The sequence below is a fragment of the Marmota monax genome, unplaced genomic scaffold (assembly GCF_021218885.2).
Source record: "Marmota monax isolate L192 unplaced genomic scaffold, Marmota_monax_Labrador192_F-V1.1 WCK01_AAM20220418_F8-fsc00069, whole genome shotgun sequence".
Lineage (NCBI taxonomy): Eukaryota > Metazoa > Chordata > Mammalia > Rodentia > Sciuridae > Marmota > Marmota monax.
This window is the reverse complement of record NW_026695243.1, coordinates 7,136,746-7,157,749: the sequence shown is the minus strand read 5'-3', so window position 1 is coordinate 7,157,749 and position 21,004 is coordinate 7,136,746. Positions and strand designations below refer to the sequence as shown.

Sequence of the window (21,004 nt, the reverse complement as noted above, 5' to 3'; positions counted from 1 at the left end):
GCAGGGAATTCTTTGCTGGGAGTCCAGTAGAGCCCAGTGAGAGGGGAAGTGGAAGGATGAGCCTCATTAGGATTGCCAACTACCCGAATCTTCCCGCAACTTCTCCCCACCACTCTGGTAGTCTATGTGTTATTGACAAATACTTATTTGATAATCATCAAAAGACTCAGAAACCATTAACAGTAGTTGCCTCTGGGAACTACCACTAGAATGTGGTGAGGAAGAGGTTTATATCAGGATTTTTATTTATTTATTTATCTATTTTTGCAGTTCTGGGGATTGAACCTACTGAGCCACATTCTCAGCCCTTTTTTTTTTAATTTTTTTTTATTTTGAGAATTTTGAGACGGGATCTCACTAAGATGCTGAGGCTGACCTCAAAATTACAATCCTCCTGCCTCAGCCTCCCAAATTACTGGGATAGTAGGCATGTGCCCCCATGCCCAGCTATTGACTATGTTGTAGGATGTTTAGCAGCATCTTTGGTCTCTTCCCACTAGCATCTATCTCCTCCTTACTTTTGACCACCAAAACTGTTTCCAAGGCAGGGAGTACAGCTGAGTAGAGAGCATGAAATTAGTATGAACAAGGCTCAGGACTTGATGACGGTACTAAAAAAAGAAAAAAGAAGACGTTTCCACACAAACTCCCGAATGTCCCCTAAGGGGCAGAGTTCCCCCCTGGTTGAGAACCACTGCTGTATACCCTTTATTTTTTTAATATTTATTTTTTAGTTTTAGGTGGACACAGTATCTTTATTTTATTTTTATATGGTGCTGAGAATTGAACCCAGTGCCCCACGGATGCTAGGTGAACGTGTTACCACTTGAGCCACATCCCTAGCCCTGCTGTATACCCTTTCTATAACTGTAGATTCTATTTGATTTTTTAATCACGTACATACACCATTTCTATAATTAAACACTTCACAGAGGTCACAGACAGAGAAGGAAATGTGAAGCTGTGGTGAGGAAATAGAAAATGTACAGTAAAGGATAGGGAACTAAATTAGCAAAGTAGGAAGAAATTTGGATATATGTAAAAAAAGTAGAGACAGAGTGAGTGAACAAGGATCAGAAACAGGAACATGAAGACCCACATTCTTCTGTCACTGAGGCCCCAGTACTACAGAGTTCCAAGATCCAGTAACATACTGCAGGGCTCCCGTTATCTTAGCCATTAGTCCTCCCAACTGCCTCACGTGTCCTCATAATAAACACTCCTTTTCCTAGTCTGTTCTTACAAAGTCCTAGGAGATTTAGTGCTCACCCAAAGGCAGGCTGCCACTGTACAGGCCAGTACCCCGTTCACACTTCTTAGCCCCACATTTTACGGTGGACTCTGATCAAGCAAAACAATAAGAGTAACGAGTAGGTTGAAAATACAGCTTATTAAAACTATAGAAAGGACGTTAGAAAACTCTTCTTGGAAAGAAAAAACATACATCCATAAGAACTGGCTACTAATTCCTCAAAATTGCCATATGCAGGAGAAGAAGACTGTTGTATGATTGTAGATCAGGACAAAAGTTACAACGATACGTATTTGGTTCCAAATAAAATGTTTTTTTCAATAAGAAAGATTGGAAATGAGTGCTTGACCAGTAGTGAGGTCCCCATCTCTGCAAGTGTTCATAGGGTGGTTCCTGCAGTAGGCATAAATTTGGACCAGATCTTTTATCCTCCTTCTAGCTATATAATTCTAGAAACGGATAAACAAGACAATAAACCAAATTAACCCTGATAATAAGCAGAAATATCTCAGGGTCAAGTGACATGATAGTGCATGTGAGTTTAGAGAAGTGTGGCTCATGGAAGAATTGAGCAATAAGTCAAGATATCAAGTGGTTCAGCATCTTCCTTTGCCACTGGTCTGCTGACATTTCCCTACAGAATTACTCAGAACTCTGGGCTGCAAGAGATAAGGAAACCTAACTTTGACTTAAGCAAAAAGGGAATTTATTAGCTTTCATAACTGAAAAGCTCAGAAGGTGGATCTAGCTCTGCATGATTTCAAATTAAGGCTTCATCTCTCTGGATACCTAACTCTGTTTCCCTCCTGTAACCAAAACCAGCTTGGAATTTAAAAATATCTTTTTTTTTTTTTTACGTTTATTTTTATGTGGTACTGAGGTTCGAACCTAGAGTCTCGCACATGCTAGGTGAGTGTCCTACACGGAGCCATAACCCCAGCCCCAGAATTCCATTTTTTTTTTTAAGAGAGAGAGAGACTGAGAGAGAGAGAGAGAGAGAGAGAGAGAGAGAGAGAGAGAGAGAGAAAGAATTTTAATATTTATCATTTTAGGAGAGAAAGAATTTTAATATTTATTTTCTAGTTTTCAGAAAAACTAGGATTGAACCTGGGCCGCACGCATGCCAGGCGAGCGCGCTACCGCTTGAGCCACATCCCCAGCCCAAACACAATGCCTTTATTTTTATGTGGTGCTGAGGATCGATAAAACCATCTTGACAGACTGCAAAGCAAAGTCAAAGATGGAGGGGCCTTAGCTAGATGATTCCAAGTCCCCTTCGCAACTATAAGTAATTCCTTAAGTTTTGTCATTGAATCTTTGTCTCAAAAACCATTCTTGTTTGGGTCTTAAGTTTATTTCTATTCTCTAAGCTGAGATCTCAGGAAGAGAGGGAAAGTTGGGTCCCCAGAAGTCCTAGTGGCTTCCTTAAGTATCTGCCCCTGAAGTTGCTTGAGACAGGGGACCCCTGGCTGGAATCATACACCATTAAGGCAATGGATCCCACCAAGAAAAGCACCTGGAGCTATGGAAAGGGAAAGGAATGTCAGCAATGACAAGCTGACCAGCTAAAGATGCGAGTATATTCTTAGTTTCAGAGACCAGTTGGGAAGCTGTCATGGTTCTGGTGTTCATCCTTCAGGAGTTAGGCCAGAGTACGAACTTTGGTGATGGAGACAAGGTAAGAAAGTAAGAAAAAAATGAAGGGTCATAGAGGAGAAAGAAGGCAAAGGAAGTTCAAACCACACATGTTGCATCCATCCATGAAAAATAAAATCGTTTTAAAGAAACTCAATTTGAGAGCGACTGCAAGAGGACAGTCATATCACCCGGCTTCTCATAAGATCGAGTCCGCTAAGTTAGCGAACGAGTGAGAAGGTTGCAGCGCCTGAGCTGGACTTTGGGGCGGCCTAAACAGTAGGACTACAACTCCCAGGATGCCGCGGAGGCGAGCAGTATTACGACTGCGCAGAGGTGGCAGTAATACCGTGCCTTGCCCCTTGGGGGCGCTGGCGTCTAATTCTGGGTGCTGAAGGTAGTGGCTGGGAGAACGGGTCTAGGGGCTGAAGTCCGCCTCCTGCGCTTGGAGCGTTGGAGCCCTCAACCCTGATTCCTGGCTGGTACCAGATCCCCGCCTCTTCAAGGTTAGCTCTCACGATTTCCTAGCTCGCACACTCTGAGCCATCTTCAGAAACGCAGCAGCTCTCAGAACTCCACATCCTGCTGCCGGTGGCTACCCGCATCCGTTGTCAGCCCCCTAACCACCTTCCCTCCTACGCAGCCCAGCTGCCTGTTCTTACTGCGACCTGGGCGTCTCCTGGGGAGGCCCAGGTTGTGATCCTCTGAAGTCTAGGGACCCAAGGGCATTTTGTTTCTAGTGAGGGTGTCCCCTTCTCATTGTGACCATCCGGCCAGTCGAGAATCAAGCGCAGGGTTCCCTGCTCTGTGGTTTTCTTTGGGACTCATACTGAAGTGGGAAGGAGTGAAGCTTGGAAGTGAAAACCTCAGCTTCCCCTTTCTTCTGCCCCTCAAACCCCAGGTCTGTCAAGCTGGACAACGTCTACAGAGGCCCTAGAAGGAGATGGCCTACAGCTCAGACTCAACGTGATTCTTACCCCTGAGCCTGAGGTGGTTGGAGCTTTTGCCAGAGTGAGGGATGGATCATAGATGGGCTACAGGAAAGGTGGAAGAGACCCCTCTACTGGAGTGCAAGAAATAAGCAGTGTGCGAGAGACTGTGTTGTTACCAGGGCAACGAAGCTGACTACCTGGACCCATTCGGAGCTAGGTTGTATTATTGTGGTAGAGATTGAGAGGGGGGGTTGTTTCGAGTGCTAACCGGAAAGATAGAGGATGTGATAGATGGTGGCTCTCCATCTCCTCCCTACTGGGGATTGAAGGAGGACCTTGCACATGCTAGGCCAGTGTTCTATCACTGAGCTACATACCCAGCAGCTTTTTTTTTTTTTTTTTTTTTGGTATTGGGGTTGAACTCAGGGGTACTCAACCACTGAGCAATATTCGCATTCCCAGCCTTATTTTGTATTTTATTTAGAGGCAGGGTCTCACTGAGTTGCTTAGCACTTCGCCGTGACGAGGCAGGCTTTGAACTCACAATCCTCCTGTCTCAGCCTCCTGAGCCGGTGGGATTACAGGTGTGCGCCACCCCTCCCGACACCAGGAGCCCTTTTTAATTTTTTTTTTTAATTGTATGCCAGGACCTTGCTAAGTTGCCCAGGCTGACCTCAAACTTGAGATCTTCCTGCCTCAGCTTCCCCAATAGCTGGGATCATACACATGTGTCATCACTCCCACCCTAAGCATATAAAATCTATCACCTTCTCTCCATCCCCACTGCTACTGCCACCAATTTCTCTCAAAGTTTGTAACATCTTCCTAAAAGCCTCCTGGCTTCAGTTCTGCAGACCTCCAGATCTACACAGAAGCCAGGGGAGTTAGTGCCTCTCTACCATATCTGTGTTCATCCCTTGCTTTAAACCCTCAGTGACTCCCCTCTACCTCATCTCCAGGATAAAGTCCAAACTTCTTGGTGTGGTTTATAGGCTCCATGTGATCTGGCTTCTGTCTCCCACCAGCCTTATATTACCATTTCCCCTTTCATATCCCTCCAGCCCTGGTGGATGAATTTCCATCAGCTCCTCCAAAGAAGCCCTTTGCCATATGGTTCCCTCTGCTCTTCTGTTGTGATTCATACTACGTATTATGTTCCTGCTTATAGTTTCAACTATAAGCTCCTCCAGAGTATTCAATTTTTCTCTTATTTTAATAATTATTGAGCACTCTCTTCTCCGTGTTTTACATTTGGTAATTCATTTAAGTCACACAACATCCTTTTAAAAATAGACATTAAGCCTGGGCGTGGTGGCACACGCCTGTAATCCCAGCAGCTCCTGAGGCTGAAACAGGAGGATCACTGGTTCAAAGCCAGCCTCAGCAACCGCGAGGTGCTAAGCAACTCAGTGAGACCCTGTCTCTAAATAAAAAACAAAATAGGGCTGGGGATGTGGCTCAGTGGTTGAGTGCCCCTGAGTTCAATCCCTAGTACACCCCCCCAAAATAAAAATAGACATCAATATCCTCTTCATCTTGAAAACCTGAACTCAGTCTGGGCATAGTGGTAGACACGTGTAGTTCCTGCTACTCAGGAGGTTGAGGCAGGAGGATCACAAGTTCAAGACTAACGTGAGGAACTTAGCATGACCCTGTCTCAATATAAAATTTTCAAAAAGAAAGAGGCTGGGTAAGGCATGGTGACACACACTTGTAATACCAACCACTCAGGAGGCTGAGCCAGGAGGATCAAAAGTTCTAGGCCAACCTCAGCAACTTGGTAAGGCATATAAGAGAATCAGAAAGACTGTGCCTCAAAATAAAAAAATAAAAAGGGCTCAGGCCTACCATGCATGAAGCCCTAGGTTTGATCCTCATTACCGCAAAGAGAAAGAGGGGCGGGGGGAGGCGGGAATGAATGAGACTGAGGCTCAGTTGCTCAAGAACACACAGTTGGTAGTGGCAGGGGTAGAATTAGACGTTGACCTCAGATGGTCAGGCTCCGAAGCCCACGGTTCTAATGTCAATGCTAACCTGCCTATTGTGGCATTTTATATAGTACAGGAAGCTAGAGTTAAGAATAAAGCAGATGATGATGGGTGGAGAGGGAGGGCATATTAGATAGGGATTAAAATGAAAGTGGTAACAGGCAAAGCTGTTGCCAGGACCATAAGTGACAACTGAGAAATTGAAGTAGAATAGGATGGAGTGAACTGTTGCCATAGAGATGAAGAAAAGGCCAGAAGAAGTGTACAACAGGGGTATAGGTGAACTCATGAGGCATGAGGGGATTGATAGGGGAACTGATGGAGGAGCTAGGCCAGCAGATTGTAAGCAGGCGGTAGCACAGTTGCAGAGGTCATGGGGCTGGTGAGCTTGCTGACCCAGGGACAATGAGCTGGCCCTGAGTGCAAATCCTGGGAATGTTCTAGCAGCAGCAAGAGCAGCTGAGGAGCTGAGCTCCAGCCCTCTATCCCTAGCACCTACTTCCCTCTTGGTCCTTCTTCTGCAGCTAGGAATCCCCAGAAATGATCTGTGTGGATGGCAGCACACACCCCCACTCTTGTGGGGCCTGTTGTTTGTAGACTTCTAGGTAAAAACCGAAACACTTTTTGAAAAGTTTTATTTCAAAATACGACAGAGACAGCAGCATAGAGACAATATTGTCCTGTCAGGATTCTCAGGTTAGAAGCCAGGTTTGGGTCCCTCAGGTCATAGGTCCTAGGACCCTTCCAGCCTATGAACTCCCCAAAATGATTCTTACCCACATCCTCTCAGGTGTTTAGACCTGCCACAGTACCCACTTCCTGTGCCTGAAGAGACACTGAGGTGCAGGGTAGGCTGTGAGGGAGGGGATTGAGGGGAATCTGGTTGAACTCCGGAAGGAGAAAGAGGTGACAACCTGGGAGTGTGAGGGCTGAGAAGAACAAATAGAAAAAAGAAGTGGGGAGGGGGCCACTGTCTTTGCTTCCTCTATTCTCAGGAAGCCTTGGGCCTACCATACCCTGAGATGTCTCCCTCGCCGCTCAGATAGGAAATTCTGGGTAGGTCACCACCTGTGACTGGGTAATAGCTGGCAGTCCTTGGGTGTGGTTGGAAAACAGGCATGCCCCTGGCAGGGCAGCAAGAGTCCTTGTGACAAAGAGGTGGCAGTGCATGGCCACTGCTCCAGGCCCTCCTCCTCAGCTGGGTGCAGGCTGGCTGTTGGCATAGGCCTGATCTGGGAAGGAAGCCCGGGCTCTGCGTGTCTGGGCACACACTGAGGCATAGAGCTCTGGCTCAGGGCTGGCAGCCTGGGGCTTTGACTCGGAGTCCAGCACCACCTCTGAGTACTTGATGGGGGTCACAGGACTGGTGATCCGGCCCTGAGGAGGCCGCAGCTGCAGGCTGGTGTAGCACATCACCTCCTCTGCAGCCTGGAAATGAAGGCTGTCAGAGTTCACTGAACCCTTGGAAAAGACCCCCATGTCCTTCCCTCCCTTCTTCTTCAGCACCATCTGACTCACCCTGGTAGGACCTCCCGGGGATGGAGCCTGCTGGTCTGGTCCTGGCTCTTGAGACAGCCGTCCTTGGGCAGGGAACAGAACTCTGGTCAGCTTCTTGTTCCTCCTTCTACATACCCCCGACCCACCCACCAGGACCTGGCCCCTGTGCCTGTCCCTCCTCCGAAGCACCCTACCTGTCTGTAGATAGTGTAGGTTCCCATACAGGGGGACCTCTTCCACAGACCCTCCAGAACTGCAATACAGAATTGGGGGATAAGCGGGACTCCTTGGTAAGGAGGAGTTAACCCATCCCTTTTGTCCCCCACTCACCGTCCCTGCCCTGGCTGGCTCTTGCTCCGGCCACTGGTCCACTGGGACAACAGTGCAGCCAGTGAGATGAGAAGCATCAGTATCACAGCTCCTAAGAGGGCCCACAGTCCCCAGGCCTGGGTTATGGAAGGGATTCCTGTGGATATGACAGGGTTGGGGTGGTGGGGGTTGTTACCGCCCAGCCACCTATCTCTACCTTTGCCAGCAAGTGGGACATGGAGCCACATGACCCCTCCCCCAGAAACCCCTGCCCCGCCCAGCTCACCCAATGCTAGTAGATCCGTGCAGTTGTCACCTCTGCTCATGACTGCTGATGTGAGAGTTGGGTCCATAAACACACTGCCCTGAGCTGGCCAGCCAAGCTCATGGCTGGACAGCTGCCACAGCCCCCCTTACTCCCATCCCTCCCTGGGTCTGGCCCCCACAGCTCAACATCCCCAGTACTGAGGGTGGCAAAGTTGCTGGTTTCCCGGAAGGAAGGGGGAGGGGAAGGATGATCTTGAAAGAACAAAGACCCCGCCCTGTGCCTGCACCTGCACCACTCTGCAGTTCCTGAGTTCCCTCCACACTCAGGCTGAGTCCCCTTCACCCAAGAACACCTGCAGGCCCAAATGTTCTGTGCCATGTGTAGGTGAGCCCATAAGGACCAAGGGGCAGAAGTGGCATGAGACATGACCAAAAAGGACAGGAGCCCCCATCCCATCTGCCACTTTATGTCCACTTGTTCTGTCTAACTCTGAGTCATGAATGGATGAGAATGTATTCCTTAATGAGCATGCTGTCAAGCGCAGTGGCCTTGGGGTGCCTGCAGTCTCATCACAGTCTAAGGTTGACTGAGAGAAAATATTTGCATGAGGCCCTGGGTTCCATTCCTAGCAACCTGAAAAAAAATATATAATTATTGTCATTGTTATTACTACTATTATAGTGGGGGGAGAATAAGGAAGCTAGGTTCCCACCCCAACCTTTTTTTTTTTTTTTTTTTTTTGGTATTAGGGATTGAACCTAGGGTACTTTACCACTGAGCTGTGTCCCCAGACTTATTTATTTTTATTTTGAGACAAGATGCTCAGGCTGTTCTCAACCTTGGTGATCCTCTTGCCTCAACTTCCCAAATTGCTGGGATTATAGGTGTGATCCACTCTGGATCCATTTGACCCATTTCATCCAAACTGTTCCTAAGAACTCTCATTTCATTTAATTGTATTAAAGGAATTTCTGAACCAGGACTGTTCTAGCAAACTTATCTCAGTCTTTGCACTTGTTCTTTTTTCTTTTTGGTACCAGGAATTGAACTCAGGGACACTCATCCACTGAGCCACATCCCCAGCTCTAGTTTGTATTTTATTTAGAGACAAGGTCTCACTGAGTTGCTTAGTGCCTCACTTTTTGCTGAGGCTGGCTTTGAACTCGTGTTCCTCCTGTCTCAGCCTCTGGAGCTGCTGGGATTACAGGAGTGCTCCACAGCCGCTGGGTGCACTTGTTCATTTTGAGGGAGTGCCAACCCTGAATATAAATTTAAATTTAGATTCAAACTACAGTGGCCTGCCAAGGCTAGGAATAAATAGAGAAGTCCTGTCCTTTTGTTGCAGACAGGAAGGGAGTGTATTGTCTGTATAGGCCTTAAAAAATAAAATAAAATAAAATTCAGCTGTCTTTTTATTTGTTATCACCATATTTCAACAATTTTTAAAAATGTCAATGACAAAATACTCTTCACAAAAAAATATTTTGTAAATCTTAGTTCTAAATTGTAGTCACTGATAAGTTTTAATGCTATATAAGCTTCAAATAAGCATATTTTTTTGCTCCAAATTGGCACATTTTTTTAAAACATTGTAATATACATGGAAGTTTACACTCCCACGCACCCCCCCCCCCTTGGAACCCCAGGTCACTTAACCACTGAGCTAAGTCCCCAGCATTTTTTTTTTTTAGTTGTAGGACACAATACCTTTATTTTATTTATTTGTGTGGTGCTGAGGATCAAACCCAGTGCCCCATGCATGCAAGGCAAGCGCTCTACCACTGAGCCACTACCCCAGGCCACATTTTTAGTTTTTTGAGACAGTCTCACTAAATTGCCTAGGGCCTCACTAATTTGCTGAGGCTGGCCTTGAAATTGCAATCCTCCTGCCTCAGGCTCCTGAGTCACTGGGATTACAGGCTTTGGCCACCTCGCCCAGCAATCCAGAGAATTTTCACTTATGCAATAGCCCTTGACACAAGCTGACTTGTCTATGTGTGTTTAAATCTAGAATTAGTTCTTAACAGTTTGGAATTGTTCAAATTTGCTTTGAGTGCAATGTCTGTCTCCAGCCCCAAAGATAGCTACATATTTCTGTATTTAAAATAAACAATGAGCTGGGTTTAGTGGCACATGCCTGTAGTTCCAGCTACTCAGAAGGCTTAGACAGGCAGATCACTTCAGCTAGGAGTTTGAGGCAATCTGGAAAACATGGCGAATACACCATCTGAAAATAAATATATTGATTTAAAAATAAATAAAATAAACAATGAGAGGCTGGCTGACGGTAACTCAGTGGTAAAGCATGTGCTTCTTATGCTTGAAGACCTGGATTCAATCCCCAGAACAAATAAATAAATAAATAAATAAACAAAATAAACAACTATAGCACCCTGATTGTAAAATCAAAGAAACTGAACTTGAGTTCTTATAATTCTCTCATTCTAGGTGACCTGTTGAGGTTCATTTATGTGGTATTTAAATTTTCTGGAATTCACTGTGAAATGGGACTTTTGTGAGACTTTGCCAAATTTATTCTTATGTTTAAGATTTTCCTATTTGTATACCTGTTGCTTCACATGAAAAGAACTTTTTGAAATAATATTTAATTAAATAATATTTAAGGGGCTGGGGATGTGGCTCAAGCAGTAGCGAGCTCGCCTGGCATGCGTGCTGCTCAGGTTCGATCCTCAGCACCACATACAAACAAAGATGTTGTGTCCACCGAAAACTAAAAAATAAATATTAAAATTCTCTCTCTCTCTTAAAAAATAATAATAAATAATAATATTTAATATTTAATAATATTAATTAAATTTATTTTAATCAACTTCAGTGAAAGTCAACAAATCTGGTTATACTTTTATTGAATACAAATAAGATTATTTTTGACAAATTTGCCAAAGTTAAGAATCAAAAAAAGAAATCATGACCCTATTCAGCATTCCAACAGATTAATATGTGGATACAGACTGGGAGTGGTGGTACATGCCTGCAATCCCAGCAATTGGGGAGGTTGATTGCAAGTTCAAGGCCAGCCTCAGCAATTTAATGAGAACCTGTCTTAAAATAAAAATTAAAAAAGGGTTGGGGATGTGGCTCAGAGGTTAAGTGCCCCTGGATGGCTCAATCCCTAGTACCACACACACACACACACACACACACACAAAAAAAAAAAGAATTATAAACTCATTTTCATTTATTGTCCTGTAATATTTATTTGATTTAAAATTGTTAACTATATCTATTTTATACTGATCTGATTATATGTGGAGTTCAATAATAAAAAATGTTCACTGTTTTTTAAAAAATATTTATTTTTTAGTTATATTTCACACAATACCTTTCTCTTTATTTATATGTGGTGCTGAGGATCAAACCCAGGGCCTCCCATGTGCTAGGGGAGTGCTCTACTGTTGAGCCACAACCCCAGCCCTATCTGCATTTCTTTTCTGGCCCTTATTATTTGTTTCATTTTGTGATTATTACTGAAAGAAATTTTGTCACAGAGAATTTAATTTATTTCTTTTCTTTCTTTTTTTTTTTTTTTTGGTATTGGGTATTGAACTTGGGGACTTGCATATGCTTGGCAAGTGCTCTATCAGTGAACTACATCTGTAGCCCTAGAGGAAACATTTTTAAAATGATTCTTTTGATCTGGGTGTGGTGGCACACACCTATAATCCCAGCAGCTCCGGAGGCTGAGGCAGAAGAATTGCAAGTTCAAAGCCAGCCTCAGCAATTTAGTGAAGTCCTAAGGAATTTAGCAAGACTCTGTCTCAAATAAAAAATAAAAAGGGCTGGGGTTGTGGCTCAGCTTTTAAGTGCCCCTGGGTTAAATCCCCAGTACAAAACAAAAACAAAAACAGAGATCCACTTGAAGCTAGGCATGATGGCACATTTCTGAAATTCTAGGGACCTGGGAGGCTGAGGCATCCTGGGCAGCTTAATGAGACCATGTCTCAGAAATAAAAAATAAAAAGCTCTAGGGATGTAGCTCTGTCATAAAGCACCCCTGATTTAGTCCCCAGTTCAAAAAAAAAAAAAATTCATTTGAGTGTAAAGTATACTAAGTATACCATTGACTCCTTATCAAAATTGATAATTTTCAGTTTTTTTTAAATTTAAAATTCCAATTTTAAAATCCTGATTGGTTAATTCTTTTGAAAGAATCAAAAGATCCAGCAACAGTGGACCTGAGTTCCTAAAGGTAACAGTCACCTGGCACTCATTTATCTCATCATAGCTGGTCTCAACTGGCTATTTAGGTCAACTGAGCCAACCCACTTATATTAAGGGTTTGGACTTCCTTACTCTCCTACCCAGGCTGCCTCCAGGTAATCAATTAGACTCTGACTATTTCCCTGAGTGCAGATCTCTCCCTGCCCTGCCCTGTCCTCACTCCCTTTTGGAAAAACAAGAAGATACACCCATATTTTATTCATTTATTTGACACATATATACCTATTGTCGGCCATATGCCAAGCTCTGGAGATAGAAATGTGAAAGGAACATGTTTCTTTCTTCAGAGAACCTTTGGTCTAGTTGGGAAGATGGCCTTGTGTATCCCAGAAAATTAAAAGGCAATGTGGAATATAGAGTGGAACACCGTGCTGCCTGAAAAAGTGGAAGGCAGAAGGGTGAGCAATGGTGAGGCAGGTGGTATGGAGATAGGCAGAAAGGGTTGGAATCTCTCCTCTGCCTCTTCTTACCTGATTCATAGTTGACTTAAATTTCTGAATCCATAGTTTCTTCATCTCCCACCCCTTTGTACTAGAGATTGAACCTTAGGGTGCTCTACCATTGACTTAACATCCCCACCCCTTCTCAATTTATTTATTTATTTTTAAATTTTGAGACAGAGTCTCACCAAATTGCCTCCAACATGTGATCTTCCTGCCTCAGTCTCCTGAGTCCGCTGGAAGACTGCAGGCGTGCACCCATGCACCCAGCTTCTTTATTCTTTAAAATAGCCTAATTATATTTTTGAGGGGTGGTTGTGAACATTCATTGATTTCATTGAATTATTCATTGAATGCCTGTTAGTGCCAGGTGCTGTGCTAGGCATTGGGATAAAATAGGAAAATAGAGACGAGGTTCCTACTCTTGTGGGACTAATATTCTAGTGGTACTGAAGAAAGTAAAATTGTTGCACCAAGGAATGAATTAGAAACTGTTAAGGGTTCTGAACGAAGGGAAGGAACACACTTGAGCTCAGAACTGAAGGGTATGTAGAAGTCAACTTTGTGGCAAGGAAAGGACTATGGAATACCCGGGAGTTAGTATCATTTCAATCATTTCACTGCCTGACTTATAGTAGTAGCTGACAAGGTTTAAAATCACTAATAGCTAGGCACAGTCCTAAACTCTTTAGATTTTCCTATTTAATCATCATACAAACCAGTGAGGTGCATGCATATTACTACCTCCATTCCTCAGAGTGGAAACTGAGGTACGGAGAGATACTAAGTAACTTGGCTCAAGTCACCTGCTTTCGAGTTAATGAGTCGGGATTCTACTCCAGGCAGACTTCATAGCGTTTGTAGCATGGTACACAATAAATGGTGCCTGGTAATGAAAGGCCTCTACATCTGGCAGAGGGCAGAGTGGGAGGCTGTCAGAAAGAGGGAACTGCAAAAAGTGGCACAGGGAAGTGCTACCAAAACCTTTTAGTAGTCCATATTTTGGGTAACACCAACAATTTGTTGGTGCACAAAAAGCAGCCGCGCTGAGAATGAGCCCCGTGCGGTTGGTGCGCGCAAGCACGCACTGCCTGCGTTACTAGGAGAGATGACGGTCGACGCCCACGCCACACGCCGCTCAGCTCCCCGTCGCAAGCGCCGGATCGCTTCTTGGCGGATAAGCCAGTGACTGGCGGGATGGTCTACGTGCAAGCGCACGTGGCACTCTCTGCCGGTGGTCCGGGGACTTTCCCCTAGGCGGAAAGGTAAGGAACTAGTCCCTCGTTTGTAGCCTAGGAAACAGGCCTTCAGCACGAACTGCGGCTTTTGTTGTGCTCTGTGGCACTTTATAGCTCTAAGAGAAACTTAATCTTTTGATTAGGGTGAAGAAATTGGTGATGAGGGATATAAAAGAAAGCATTTTCAAGCATAACTTTTTTAAAAAAGCTTTTAAAAAAGTTTCTGGGAGCATTTTGACTAATAGAATACCTAAATCGGTGGAAAATGAACTAACTTAAGAAAGCCAGGAGTTGGTCTTATGCAAATATCCTATGGTCACGCCCCACACGATTGGGAGTGGCCTCACTGGGGGATCCGGCGCGCGGGATCCGCTCGGGTCGCGTGCGCGCCTGCGCACTAGGGAGGGAGGGCAACGCTCAAAGTCTGGGCACCAAGCTTGCCCGCCTGTGGGCCAGCAATGGCCGGCGCGGTTTCGTCCTCAGGTGTGCTGGGGCTGATGCTTATATCTGCGCTGCTTGGGGTTCTCGGAGAGCCCCCCAGCTCCGACTTCGGAACACACCCAGGTACCGTGGAGGGCTGCTGGAGGGAGGCTGGGACTGCAAGGGAGGAGTCCTCGCTCTGCTGACGAGTCTCTTCTCTCCGTCCGCAGGACACCGCGCCCAGGTCAGCCTTGGGGCCTCCGAACCCCGGCGGCGGTTGCCGCCCAAAGATCAGCGCGAGCGGGACCGGGCGGACGCGCTACCTTTGGGGGCTCTGTACACTGCAGCTGTCGTGGCTTTTGTGCTGTACAAGTGTTTGCAGGTGCGGGACGGCAGTGGGTGGGGCTTTCCAGGGCCTGAATTTCCCGTGGGGGCGCTATAGTATCAAAAACAGGACTCCGCTTCCCTTCTGTCTATAAATTGCAGTCAGTAGTTTCTTGGCTTTCCCACGTTATAGGGTTCGAAGGATCCAGACAGGTAATGGATAAGAAGGGCTCCTGGTAAATTGTAAATGAAGACCGTCACATTTACTTCTTCCACAATCCAATGAAGAGCGATCACTAAGTAAATAGTGGAGCTGGGATTTGAACCCAGCTGCTGTGTGTACTACGAAAGTGCAGTTCCTGGTGAGGATCCAGCCTTGGCAGCAGTTGATTGCTGCAGCCCCAGTGTGTCCAGAGTTCAAGACATCAGGCAGTCTCAGGTTCTCCTTGGGAAAGAGGCCCTGAAATATGAGCTGACAGTACATTTTGGTGGATTGAAATTGTTGAAATGGAAAGTAGCACCACCCAGGGCTGTATCTTTAGTCCTGATCCTATCACTCACTTGCATTAGAAAACAGGGCTGAACCAGTTTGGAGATTATATGAAACTAGAAGAGTTAGCTAGTAATCATCCCAAGTATACTTGACAGGCAAGGATGAGGATATGAATTTAATGATAAAATTTAGTAAGTTTTGGGGCTGGGATTGTAGCTTAGTGGGTGGAGCGTTTGCCTTGCATGTGTGAGGTACTGGGTTTGATCCTCAGCACCACTTAACAATAAATAAAATAAAGGTATTGTGTCCGTCTACAACTAAAAAAAAAATTAACAAGGATAGATTAATGAGTTTTATTCTTGGGCCCAAGTACAGTGGGGAGAAAACAACTTAGAACCAGCACCTATAAAAGAGGCATTACAGTTGACTATTAAGTTCATTGTGTGATGTGGCAACCCACTTCCCAAATCAGTAAACTGAACAAGTTATTGTGCTCCATCTGCACTACATGCTCAGTAAAGCAACTGGAGAAAAACATGTGAATGGAGCCCTGACAGAAAAGATTTAAGATTTTACACCAGAAAAGATGGGAAGGAGGCAGGAGTGCAACCATTGTCTTCAGATTCCTGAGGGGCTATCATGTTGAAAATAAAGACATTATTTGGAAGGCTTTTGTCAGCATTATGGATATTCAAAGGAAAAATTTTTGACTTTGTGTATGAACTGATAACCAAAGCTTTATCAAACTGGAGAGGTTTGCTTATTCCTGGAGATAGTTCCACAGATAGAGCACATAGGGGGCATATTGATAGGTTGCTTCATGTCTCGGGTAAGAACCTGGACTAGAAATGAGATTCTCTAAGGTTAAAAACCCAATAGCTGGGACTGGGCTTGTGGCTCAGTGGTAAAGTGCTTGCCTAGCACATGTGAGGCACTGGGTTTGATCCTCAGCACCACAATAAAATATTGTGTTCATTTACAACTGAGGAAAACAAATAAACAATAGCTTTCTACTGCAAATTCTCCTGTCCTTTCTAGTTATGGGAGACTTAGGTGCTAGAGCAGAACTTTGTTGCTACTATATTGCCCTTTTCTTCTCCCCCTACAGGGCAAAGATGATGCTGCAGTTTTCCAAGAGGAGAAAGACAAGGAGGAATCATTGCAGTCAGGTGGGTTAAGCATAAGTCTGTCCTTGGTGGTGATGGTGAGGAGACTGGGACAGCAGAATGGTTACTTAACTTTGCTCCCCTTTTCTCCCTACACAGAGAGGCATCTGGCCCAGTTGACACAACAGCTGACCCAGACAGAGCAGCACCTGAACAATCTAATGTCCCAGCTGGACCCCCTTTTTGAGTGGTAAGAATTTGTGGCAGGTGGGAGTCATGGAGACAGTTTGGGCAGCCCCTGAGTGAGTATTTCTGCAGTGTGACTACTTTGGTTGGAGCCCAGCGGGAGCTTCTGAACATGAAGCTACAGACCATCCACCAGCTTCTACAAGACTGCAAACCAGATAAAGGTGTGGAGGTCCCAGAACCAGGTAAAGGGTTGAGAGCTGAGTCTGGTGATGGGGAGATAGTCTCTGAAACTGGAACATGCTGATCTTTCCTTTCACAGAAGCCAGCATACCTTCTCCTGAGGACTTAAGAACAGAGGAGGATGAAGAGGCTGGTGACAGTCAGGACTGGGAAGAACCCATAAATTGGAGCACAGAGACTTCCTGGGAAGTAAAGCAGGGGCTAAGGAGAAGATACAGTAAGACTGTGACAAAGGAATCCAGATACAGCTCCAGCCAGGAAGAAAGGACAACAGCTGAAGGTTTAGTAAAATAAAGTCTATCCTTTAGTAAAATAAGTCTGCTTCTGTGCACTTTTTTCTCTCCCCGTTGGTCATACACCCATACTAGGTGCCTCAGGCCTCCTTGAAAAGCTTCCCTTATTAGGACAAAAGACACTGCCTTCCAGAGTGAGAGCAGAGAAGACAGAGGGAGCTCCAGTTCTTTTCCTTGTATTCCTGAGGCTACCAGCACACCAACCTTCAGGCCCCCCCCCCCCCCCAAAATCCCTTTTTTCATAGGTGAGACAGAAGAATCTTTCCAAAAACATTTATTAAAATCCAGTGGGAAAATAAATTATAGAAAACTATATACAACATAAAAACAGCCACCCTTAACAAAGCTGCATACCCATAGAGGGCATGAGCTTACCAGCCCCAAATCCCCTCATCTGTGTTGGAGGGTCTAGTTCAGCTGAGGTTGTTAGCTGATTTCCTGATTTTTGTCTGCAGTACTGGGGACTGGACCCAGGGGCAGTGTACCACAGAGCTACATTCCCAGTCCTTTTAATAATTTTTGAGACAGGGTCTCTTGCTAAATTGCCCATGCTGGACTTGTACTTGTGATCCTCTCAAGTTGCTAGGATTATAAGCACCAGCCACCATGTCCCCAGCCTGGGTTCCTGATTCTTAAAATGATCCCTGTCAAACCAAGAAGGGTTCTGTACTTTTAGTGCTGAAGAAGATTCCTTTGTACTTCTGGCTCTGACCTATCCCTGAAGTATTCTGAGTTTTGAATTTGTAAGATTCCTCTAGTTCTTCTGGCTGCTGTGGAGAAAAAACAGTTCAGGTACTAACATGAGCACTCCATTTAGACACAGCCACCTGCAGGGTTGGGGGAGGTCCCAGGAGATATAGGAATGAGGTAGGATTAGACCTGTGATCCTGCTCATTTCAGTCCTGGGTCTTGTCACAGCACTCTTCTTGATATAAAGACAACACAACTCACCTGATAGCCAAAGTCAGACTGTGGTACCAGTGTGACAGCTCCTCCTGGTCTGTGGACATAAGCAGTAGCTTCTCACGGGGGAAGGACAACTAGGGAGAGACCACCTCTTAGTGCATGGCTCAGAAAGGTCCAGGCTGAAGCCCTTGCTATTCCATTGAGGTGATTTAGGACTGAGAACTATGAGGCTCAAGCCCCAGGTATTTCTCATATCCTCTCATTACTATGAAAAGGGACCCAGGTGAAGGAGATAAACAGGCCCAGTAGTGTTTGAGATATACTTTGGATCTAGGATTCCTGCTATTACTTACGCTGAGCAGTCCACCACAAGGGCCTCCTGAGTGGCCAAAGACCCTGCAGAGTTGACACTGGGCCATAGGATAGAGGGCTTTACAGGCAAAGGTGCCACTCTGCAGCAGGTGCAACTGGGGTCGAGGCTTGGCCATGAGGAGCACATCGGAGAAGAGAAAAAACATGCGAGGCCGAGGTTCCCCACTGGAAGGCACCACCAACAGCCACCCCTGGCGTAGGAACCAGCGTCCTGGGGGATGGGAGAGCTGTTATTTTGGTGCAGCTCCAGGATCCATGGGAATAGGAGGAAAGAGGTAGAGTTTGAGGGGCATGTGTGGGTTCTATAGAGGAAGAGATGATAGGCAAGAAGGATTTGAGGATTGAGATGAAAAAGTAAACAATCTACCTGAAGTAAGTCCCTTTGCCTGGCGTCCACTGAGCAGAGCCTGGATACGCTGGAGGTGCTGCTCATTCTTCTGTTTCTGACCAATGCTGTGGACTCTCTGGGCAGTCTCACTTATCAGCCGGGCAGCCCCTAGAATATAACACCTTCAACCTCAATGCTCACACACTTTTGACTTTGGGTGACTGATTGGTACCGGTGAAAGACAGGCTATGCTGGAGGGGACTGGGTCAGGGTTTAACTTCTTGAAGAAAAGGCAGGGCAATAAGGATATATTAATGGAAGCTAGGGACATACATTGTTGGAAATCAGAACCAGAAAAGGATACAAGAGCCAGCCTCCTGCCTGAGCTGAAAAGGAGCAAGAACTTACGTGTGAGCTGTTGATGGTCAGGACTATTGGGACCTGTATTTTCAGCCAAAGCAACAACCAGATTCTCATACCTGGAATTAACAGTGTAAGTCTACAAGGGGAAGTAGAGCCAGGCAAAATTCCCTTTGCCTCTGCTTGACACACAATCAGCCCCCATATATTCTTCAGTTGCAGGTCCAGGAAAGATCTGCTTCTGGCTACTGTATCCCCTTCTTTCATCTGGGACTTGGAACCTGGGCTCACACCATTTGGCCCGCTTCAATTCCACACTGAAGAGTCAAAGGCAGGCCACAGTCTGGAAGGCCAGGTCAGGATATAAAAGTTAATCAAACCTAGAAGGATGCTGCAGACAACCTATGAACCCTTAAACCCATTCCCAGGGACAGAGATTCTAGTGTAGGTTGGCCACTCATTTCAACAAACTTCTCCAGATAACTTGCCTCAGACCCTATTGCAGCCCCCCACTCACTTTACAGGGTTCCACAGTCTCAGACTATGGGTACTTGTGGGTTCGCATGTACTCTTGTAAAAACTTCTTAGAAGAAATCTGGCTCAGGAGAGAGCCAGTAGGTTGGGATGACCCCATGACATCCCCCAAAACTGAGGACAGCAGTTATACAGTCTCAAAGAGACTTGGTTGGAGTCGAGGGGAGTTCACTCACTGCTGCAGCCGCTGCAGAGGCAGAGGGAGCAGATCTTGAAGCTTAAGTCCCCCAAACTCAGGGCGACCTTCCTGAAGGTGCACAAACCTCCGAAAACGCTTGTTTTTCTTTAGTTGTTCCTAGAGTGAGGGGAAAATAATTGGCAACAAGAGAAGCCACTCCTTATATTGCATTCATCTGTGTACAAACCCCAGCCTTCAGTAACTGTGTGCTCTGTGCTCCTGAGAGAAACTTGGTCTCCCTAGGGGAAACTCGACACAGGCTAAGCACCCAGAGCTCTATAAATGCAGGGATTATGTGAATGAAGTTTGGTTTCTAAGATGAAGAGAAAATGTGAGGGGCAAGCTAGACACTAGGGAAAAGGGATGGATTTGAGGTCATCTCCAGGTTACCTGTAGGGTGGTCTGGGACCTCTCCGCATTAGCTGCAAATTGGGTGTAGAGCTCCAGGTGGTGGCAGAAGCCTTCCAGCCCCTGTCCCCAGTGTCCTTCTTCCAGGTAGGGAAGCAGCATTCTGTGTGGGCAAAGGCAGTAAAAGGGAAGCCCAAGAACTACTCAAGGACTCCCTCACTTAATTCTCATAATTCTACCCCGAGGTAGTGCTATTAACCCATTTTACAGATGGAGAGGCTGGCAGGTTAAGGAACTGGGCCAAGGCTACAGGTGAGAAAATTGGCAGACCTGATTCGCTCTGACTCAAGACAGAGCTCCTTGCCAGAAGTTATGGCCCTCCCTCTTCTCGCGCCCCTTCCACTCACTGGCTGGCGCCGTAGATGAGCTCCCAGGACCCAAATAGGGCCTGGCGCTCGGGTGGTCGTAGAGTCCCCTTGGCTTTCAGGATCCCCAAGAAGTACTGTGGAAGGAGCGAATACAGGTGTCGGGAAGAATGGGCCAATGCAAGCTGCAGCCAGACAGACGCTTGCCTGACTCCCTATATGCAGAATCTAAGACCCACCATACTCGGGGTCGTCACCTAGCAGAGACCTTCCCACACCCTGGGCTCCCAACCCCACACGAGGAGGCCGCTCCGGGCCCGCACCGTGGCCACCAGCCCTAGTTGTTCCTGGTAACGCCGCTCGGTCTCGAGCAGCTCCCTGGCGGTGCAGGCGCGTTTCCGCTCCCACCGAGCACGCTGCTCCCGCACCGGGCACCGCAAGCTGGGATCTGGGATCTCCATTACTGTCCGAGGGTTGATGTTTCCGGCCGCAGCCCGCCGGAGATTCAAATTCCAACGCTCCCAGGGCGGGGCCCCGGGTGGGATAGGGGAGGAGCTCTCAGGAATGAGCATGCGCAATGGCCATCGGCTCCCCTCGGCTCTCCTTTTCCTGTGGTCGCCCCAACACAAGGGCAACCCTGTAGGTGAGCGTGGACTGTGGCGGCAGCTGGATTTGGAGTCAGGACACTCAATAGGTGCAACCACTGGCAGAGCCTCATGTCTTTTTTTTAAAATCCCCTTTGGGTAC

General features: G+C 46.2%; 3 protein-coding genes across 5 annotated transcripts; 1 reads left to right on the top strand and 2 right to left on the bottom strand.

Annotated features, from left to right (window-relative positions):
* Positions 1 to 6,425: 6,425 nt before the first annotated feature.
* On the bottom strand, positions 6,426 to 8,079 carry Sit1 (signaling threshold regulating transmembrane adaptor 1). The gene is given in 6 exon segments (XM_046457287.2): positions 6,426 to 7,235; positions 7,326 to 7,387; positions 7,499 to 7,557; positions 7,635 to 7,770; positions 7,900 to 7,960; positions 7,963 to 8,079. Coding segments are annotated over 6 exon segments (591 nt in total). The 5' UTR covers positions 8,002 to 8,079; the 3' UTR covers positions 6,426 to 7,001.
* Positions 8,080 to 14,174: 6,095 nt separating this feature from the next.
* On the top strand, positions 14,175 to 16,889 carry Ccdc107 (coiled-coil domain containing 107). Of its 2 annotated transcripts, none has more exons than XM_046457285.2 (6): positions 14,175 to 14,365; positions 14,452 to 14,603; positions 16,147 to 16,207; positions 16,304 to 16,394; positions 16,463 to 16,554; positions 16,653 to 16,889. In XM_046457285.2, the coding sequence occupies exons 1-6, from the start codon at positions 14,260 to 14,262 to the stop codon at positions 16,865 to 16,867; spliced, it is 717 nt and encodes a 238-aa protein (XP_046313241.1). In that variant the 5' UTR covers positions 14,175 to 14,259; the 3' UTR covers positions 16,868 to 16,889. The 2 variants fall into 2 exon arrangements, with proteins under 2 accessions (XP_046313241.1, XP_046313240.1); XM_046457284.2 differs by having other exon boundaries at positions 14,179 to 14,365; positions 16,463 to 16,575.
* Positions 16,890 to 17,123: 234 nt separating this feature from the next.
* On the bottom strand, positions 17,124 to 20,806 carry Arhgef39 (Rho guanine nucleotide exchange factor 39). Of its 2 annotated transcripts, none has more exons than XM_046457279.2 (9): positions 20,581 to 20,806; positions 20,300 to 20,394; positions 19,935 to 20,055; positions 19,543 to 19,661; positions 18,881 to 18,951; positions 18,512 to 18,640; positions 18,126 to 18,355; positions 17,818 to 17,906; positions 17,124 to 17,633 (listed from the first exon to the last, which is right to left on the bottom strand). In XM_046457279.2, the coding sequence occupies exons 1-9, from the start codon at positions 20,716 to 20,718 to the stop codon at positions 17,621 to 17,623; spliced, it is 1,005 nt and encodes a 334-aa protein (XP_046313235.1). In that variant the 5' UTR covers positions 20,719 to 20,806; the 3' UTR covers positions 17,124 to 17,620. The 2 variants fall into 2 exon arrangements, with proteins under 2 accessions (XP_046313235.1, XP_046313234.1); XM_046457278.1 differs by having other exon boundaries at positions 17,124 to 17,636; positions 20,581 to 20,805.
* Positions 20,807 to 21,004: the final 198 nt, after the last annotated feature.

Coding starts and splice junctions, on each gene's coding strand:
- Arhgef39 (XM_046457278.1), bottom strand. CDS start 20,718: ATGGAGATCCCAGATCCCAGCTTGCGGTGCCCGGTGCGGGAGCAGCGT. Junction 20,056..20,299: donor CTCATCTACGGCGCCAGCCA/GTGAGTGGAAGG, acceptor TTGCCCACACAG/AATGCTGCTTCCCTACCTGG. Junction 19,662..19,934: donor GGTCCCAGACCACCCTACAG/GTAACCTGGAGA, acceptor CCCTCACTCTAG/GAACAACTAAAGAAAAACAA.
- Ccdc107 (XM_046457284.2), top strand. CDS start 14,260: ATGGCCGGCGCGGTTTCGTCCTCAGGTGTGCTGGGGCTGATGCTTATA. Junction 14,604..16,146: donor TGCTGTACAAGTGTTTGCAG/GTGCGGGACGGC, acceptor CTCCCCCTACAG/GGCAAAGATGATGCTGCAGT. Junction 16,576..16,652: donor TGTGGAGGTCCCAGAACCAG/GTAAAGGGTTGA, acceptor TTCCTTTCACAG/AAGCCAGCATACCTTCTCCT.